Source organism: Sinocyclocheilus rhinocerous, unplaced genomic scaffold (genome assembly GCF_001515625.1).
Source record: "Sinocyclocheilus rhinocerous isolate Xijiao unplaced genomic scaffold, SAMN03320098_v1.1 scaffold1307, whole genome shotgun sequence".
In the NCBI taxonomy this organism is placed as follows: domain Eukaryota; kingdom Metazoa; phylum Chordata; class Actinopteri; order Cypriniformes; family Cyprinidae; genus Sinocyclocheilus; species Sinocyclocheilus rhinocerous.
In genome coordinates this window covers 319330-326208 of record NW_015631048.1, presented here as the reverse complement: position 1 = coordinate 326208, position 6879 = coordinate 319330, and the positions used below count along the sequence as shown (strand labels likewise).

Genomic DNA, 6879 nt, shown 5'->3' with positions numbered 1-6879 from the left:
AAACATTAAAATGCAACAACGTCACTTACATCATTATCACCGCATCTCGTGCTCCACTGATGACGCTCCCTGATGCATTCAAATGCAAATGTTTATTTTAAATTCGACTAATATTCATTCTTTACTCACAATCTCCTCATCACAGGCAGGCACAGCACTCATGTTCGTGTTCGTGTGTGCTGTCTGCGTCACTCATAGCACGTGCCTATATCGTGCTCTATATCGAACATTTTTTATATCGTTATCGAAGAAGGTGTACCGTCGATAAATATCGATACCGTTTTATCGCCTAGGCTGTAGATCAGTCTTGCTAGCACCACTTTAAACGAGTAGTTATATTTGAGTTCTTTTGATTTATATGTAATTATTTGAACGATGATGTAGCATCTCTCCTGTGTGTGTTGCATTGGTGTGAATTGAGATGTTCTGCTGTGTTCATGTGGCTGTAAATTTGATTGAGATGAAGAGCACTAGTAAATCATTTTCTTCTCTCGTCAGGTTTCCCAGCGACAGCGTATGGACCCGTGGCAGCAGCAGCAGTGGCGGCAGCACGAGGCTCAGGTAGGGTGACCAGGGGAAGAAGCGGCTACATAGCGTACCCACAGAACGCAGGGCCAGGTAAACACTCTTTACCGCCTGTGTTCTGAGTGGCTACTGCTCTCCCCTGCCGAAAACACACACTCACCTTCACTAGTGTCCTGTTTCACATTATTCACTCGTCATGTGCCCTAATCTGTCATTTAATGGCTTCCATTGCATCCTTGTTGCACAAGATAAATCTCTCTGCTATGACTGGCTACAGACTGTTCTCTGCTTAGCAACCTTCCCAGGTTAATGCCAATCAGTAGAGGGCACTGCCGAAAGCAGAACCAACATTGAACCTGAACTTTACTGTGGCCTGGGAAGTGTTTGTTTTAGTGCCCTCTGTAGCGCAATATAGAGGAGTGTATCCACCTCAGGTGATCATCTAGAATCCTTACCACTCTCTGTCAAGAGTTTGAAGTGATACAGGTTTAAGAGTAGTCAAACATATAGTCCACATGTAGAGATGTGCAATGTTCAGAATTTAATTGAAAATGGCTTTTTGAATTGAGTTAACAGACAGGGTGCAGAATTGCAGTTCTAATCTGAATACAAGGAAGTGGAAATAAAATTAATTTAATTCAAAGAGATTCAAATTACTAATTTTATCTAGAAAAGCTTCAAATGCTGGCTTAATCTAACCTTGTTTGATAGTTTTGTAAAATGTTTAAAAAGCTCCATGTTTTAGGATGAATTTATAGCTAGAAATGTGAAATGTCAACTAGAAATTTCTATTTGGTTTATGTATTTCATCCTATTTTAATTTGAATTTCTTTTCAATTTGAATCCTTTTTACTGTCATTGCATTTCAACTTTCTGTGGCTCATGGCCAATTCAATATAATTCAAATTCACACTCATTAACGGAAAGGGGAGTAAATTCAGAATTTGGCCCAGCCCTGTTTTCAAGATAAGTGTGTTGCTGTGACTTCCACATGAAAAGCATTATGGGAAGTGTCCATAGTTTAAATAGTTAAAGCAAATGAAAGCGGTGACACCTGACCCATGCATCATTAGCAATTTCCATTACAGATTTGTGCAAAACATTTGCTATATTTTATAAATGCCAATAAAAAAACTGTTGCGAAATGACGGCGTTTCCATTAACTGATTTGTGCGACTAAAACTTAATTTTTCCTCTCACGATAAGTCATGGCGATGGATTTTGGTAGGTTTATGTATATCACAGGCACCACACTAGCAATGAATTTTAATTGAAGGAAACGTAGGAGTGTATCTTTAGCAAAGCAGGGCGGAGAGCTGCTTCTGGGACGCTTCTGAAACATGCCGCAGTGCACCTGGTAAAAACACAAGCATTGACAATCAGCTCCGGTGGCCGTAATGCGCCACAGACATGTGCAGTGTAAATAAGGGGTTATCCAAGCTTTAATACCAAGCAAAAGTCCCTTATACAAGCATTGTGTAGTCAATGCTTGTGTAAGCGGCCACATAGCCATTCATTTTAATTGAGGAGACATAGGCGTGTATCTTTAGCAAAGCAGCGTGGAGAGCCACTTCTGGGTCCGCTTCTGAAACGTTTTTCCCTCTTTTTTTTTTTTTTTTGAGGTTATAGTACATTAAAGCATGATCATGTGACTTTTACGTACACCAGGTGACCTGTAAATGCAAAAAAGCCATTTTCATTGCAGTTTTTTTAAATATTCCTTTTTCGAATTACCTGAAAGACCACCTCATGCAATCACAAAACCTTTTTTTGTGATATATGGGAGTTTTTGCAAAACTGTCGTGTTTCCATTGGGCGTATTTTCAATTCGCAATTGCAATTTGCGCAATTTGAAGGGCAATGGAAACGCGGCTAATGTTTTCTAATGGTCATGATATGCAGCACTGTTTTGTACAACATGAAGTATAAAGACGCACATATAGTATGTAATGATACGTCATGCAAATTGTTGGATAATCATTGGATGCACTTCTAAAGGTCAGATATGGTCAAAGTTGAAATTATTGAATTTGAACATCACATTAAATGCTTAAACTGCTTGCAACATTGTTCCAACACGCTGCAGCTACGCTCAATAGAGTTCAGAGCACTGGAGAATGTTAAAGTAAGTCATGTCTCAACAGTAATGGTGCTCCAACAATAACATGAGAACTTTACACTACAGCTTACAGACTAAACATCTCAAAGACTTGATAACACACTGTAGTTGTTCCCTTTCAGTTGGAGTTTATTGGCCTAGTACGACTGCGCTTAAGAGGAAATTGTCTTGGTGAATTGCTTTCACGAACGCACTCAAGCCCTCATCTAAATTCTGCAGTGCCCTTTTTACTGCCGTTTCTTGTTAAAGTGAGAGTTTCAGTGATTCAGGTGGAGGTCTGTCTCCCTGGACCTGACAGAGTGAAGGGAGAAGACTGTTGGCTCCACTGGGACCTCCTTCACGGGAACCTCACAGCCTTCTGGAGGCAAATCTCCCTGGTGCACGGCAGTGGCGGCATGTGTCTCCATCTGATGTGCCTCGTCCATTTCTTGCTTTGCTGAGACATCTCCCTCTGGATCTCTCTGTCCCTTTCAGAGCAAGCAGTGGTCTCTCAAAGGAGGATCACGGGATGCTTGCTTTTCCAGAGGTTGCCATATGCGAATCAATCTATTCCTGATCATTAAGGCAGAAAGGACTTCTGTGTGTGTGTGTCTCTCTTTTAGTTCACCTCATCATGTGCAGCTTTTCTTTTCTCACCTTTCCATCCCCCCATCTTCTATTTCCATCTCCCCTCCTGTCTTTATCTCCTCTTTCCCCAGTGAGTTGGTAGTTGTCGTAAGACACTAACAGATCAGTGGAAAGTGATGAGTTTGCTCAGCAGATGGAGTGCAGTGGAGGCAGTTTCCTGTGCCCTGGTGTATTGTGGGAGTGTGCAGTGTTGAACTATATTCTTTTGAATAAGCAGTCCCGTGTCAGTGCTTTTTCAATGGCCAGCGGTTGCTGCATTTAACCCCAGTGTCCTACCAAATCTGCTGGTCTTCATTTTTTCCCCACAGAACTGTTGGTACTTTGAAACAAAACATAGCATGGGTTCAGGTCCGTTTGTGTTAATTAACAGATAGAAGCATGGTAGTATTACAAAGTTGTATTTGAGGGAGCAGATGAGATTTCGTTACTTTCTGCTCTGCTACAGTGGGCCGCCCGCCCGCTTGCCCGGGCATGAAGATGCTCCTGTTTGGCAAAATAGCTCACATTATCTGAGATCATTATCCATTTCATCCCAACAAGCTCTGTGAGCCTTGAAAAGCATCTCTGTGGAGGGCTGTTTTGGCTCGTGTATACGAGGTGAGATTAAACTACAGGCCCAGGTTAGGGTTAGTGCATTAGCTCCTGCTGGACTGCACGTGATGTAAATCCCCTTGAAAATTGAATAAAAAATGCACCTGAAGTTACAGCAGCAAAGCCCCCTGTCAACAGTCCCAGAATGGGTCGCTCTGCTGAGATACGCAAAGCTGAAGACACTGTGTTTTCACATTAGAGCTCGAGTCCATTCGTATGGTTTGTATGAAAGAATCATGCCCGAGTTTTGATACCTTCTAAAGTGGTAAAGAGCAGTAGTAGCAGAGCCTTGTGCACTTTGACACCAATTTAAAAAGTCTAGACTATGAATTTATTAATCATTTAAAATAAAAATAAAAAAGTAAAGTATAATTGTATCATTGTTTTTATCTGTTTAATGCAATATTTTAAGAATATTTTTTACATGTATTTAAATGTAATAAATGTAAATAAAAAAAATTTTTATTAGGGTGCTTTCACACTTGGTTCTATGGCCTGGTCCGAACCTGGGTTCGATTGCTCCCCCCTCCCCTTGCCCCCGCTGGACTGCGTTCATATTATTTTATTTGGGTCCAAACCACGGTTCGTTTGCGTCATCAAGCCAGCAGCTGTTTACCCCGTTGCTTAGTAACACATTTTTAGCAAATAAAATGTTATTAATAGTGATTCACTTCCGTGATTTGGAGTTCACATGAACCGTACCCCAGATCGCCTCTTTTAAGCGGACTCTGGTACGGTTCACGGGAGAGTTCGGAAGACAGCGTTCACATCATCCAAACATACCAAACGCTGACGTCAATCGAACTCGGGTGCGCACCAAAAGTGCTAGTGTGAAAGCACCCTTATATTCTGTCTGTGTAGTATATTTATTTTTAAAATCATGTAACATTCTAATTGTTTAAAATGTAGGACTTTAGAACATTTTAAGAGAACACAAAAAACATAACCCGATGAAGCTGATCTCTAGATAACTCTCAACTTTCAGTTTGCTCAGCAAGAAGTCTTTAGAAACTTTGTCACTTAAAAAAAACATGAGGTGATGGGTGTCTTCCTGCTGTGTGCATCTACAAATCATAACGCTCAGTGTCAAAAGCTTTGTAACTGAGCCGTCACTAATTTAGATCTACCGTCCTGGATTTGTGAGGTTACTTTGTCATTCAACCAGTGAAAAGCGTTGAGAGAGACCTGAGAGCACGGCAGAAAATGCCCGAATAAATCATGTGTTAAAATTCATTAGCAAAGCCTTTCTGAGCACCAAAATGACAAGACATTAAATATGTATTATTTATTAAATGTCGCTACTTACGGAAAAGGGGTTCTAGTGATGTTAATTAGCCAGCCGTTCGGTCAAAAAGGACTGTTTTAAATGGAAAGTGAAAGCTAAATCCAGGCACGGGTGTTTTTTTCTCCTTTCTAAATTGACTTTAGGTGGAAATGAAGAGGCTAATTACAGCTGCTCTGAAATTCAAAGCTAATTTGGGGGCCAATATGACGGGCTAACTGACAACCGTTCTGAAGTGGCTTGTTGGAATGGCCACCAGGGATTTGAGTGGGTGTTGCGTGTGCATGGAAAATCTCACACTTGTTCACTGATGCACTCTTAACCAGCTCAGCCGCATAAGTGGCAGAGGAGAGACACTGGCCTGTGTTTTATTGTGAATGTGATCGAAAGCTCTTAGACTGTTTGACGTGTGTGTGTTAGTGAGCGAGAGAGGCAGTTTGAGGTCACTTCTGTGATCTGGGTAAGTGGAAGTGAGGGGAGCCGTTATCCACTCAGAGAGAGCCGCCCCACTGCTGACTGCATGCAGAGATTCGGAGGGAAAAAAGGGAGAAAGAAAACAAGTATAACAGTGACGACTGGAGTTGTAAGTTTGTACGAGTCCTTTCTGTTGTTCAGGAGAGAGATGGTGAGAGTGAAAGAGGGGAGAGAGGTAATTATCGTCAGAAATGAGGCTCGGCGAACGATTCGCACTGCTGGGCCCGCTGATCCGGTCGCCACGGCAACGCCGACCTACTCACTTGTTTTGCATACGAGTAATTACATCCAATTAGGCTACCGAGAGAGAGAAAAAAGAGAAACAAATGGAAGAAGGGGTCTTTTGTTACGCGCTGATAGCTGGAATATTAATAATTGGGCTTAAGATACGATCGACAGTGATACTGTAACTAGGAGCTGAGCTGAAGTCTTCAGCAGTGCACACCTGAGAGCCTCACCTGCACACACACTCACTCGCTCTCCTGTTTATAGTTGCGATGGAATTTAAGTAGTTGCTGTCAGATGTTGAAGCTATTATGGGATTTCAATGCAAGGGCCCCGTCAGGCCTCAGACTCTCTGCTGTACTGTCCGTGGAGTGCTCTAATATACTGTAGTGGTCAGGACTGGAGACAAGAAGATTGCTGGTTTGATCAAACCATTCAATGAGCACTTAACCTCAGGTTACTTCAATAAGGTCGTGGTGGCATTCTATTCTATTCTTGATGTCTTTAAATTCTATATGTACCTTTGTCATTTTAAATGTCAGGTTTTAAATGTAGTATTTTTACATTAAATAATATTTATTTTATTACTTTTATTATTTAATCATTAATAATTATTACGAAGTATTATTATTTAAGATTTATTTTAAAGGGTTAGTTCACCCAAAAATGAAAATTGTCATATTCACCCTCATGTCGTTCCAAACCCATAAGACTTTCTTTCATCTTCAGAATACAAGTTAGGATATTTTTGATGAAATCTGAGCGCTTTCTAACCCTGCATAAACCGCAACTCAACTACCATGTTTAAGGCAATAAAATAGTCCATGTGACATCAGTGGTTCAACAATCATTTTATGAAGCTACGAGAATACTTTTTGTGAGAAGAAAACAAAAATAACGACTTCATTCAACAATTTCGTCTCTTCTGTATCAGTCTTCGATGCATGTTCACGACACATGCGTGTGGTGCTCTTGATGCAGGAGCCGGTGTTCTGACGCAGAATCCGAAGCGCCGTGCCTTTTTTTTTTTTTTTTT

General features: G+C 41.1%; 1 protein-coding gene across 2 annotated transcripts in view; it reads left to right on the top strand.

Moving 5' to 3' along the window:
- msi2a (musashi RNA-binding protein 2a) overlaps positions 1 to 6879 on the top strand; it is a 209642-nt gene that overhangs the window by 190547 nt on the left and 12216 nt on the right. For both annotated transcript variants that reach the window (XM_016553727.1, XM_016553726.1), the window contains one exon: positions 499 to 561. In XM_016553727.1, the coding sequence (XP_016409213.1) occupies positions 499 to 561 (63 nt within the window). The remainder of the gene's footprint in view (positions 1 to 498; positions 562 to 6879) is intronic.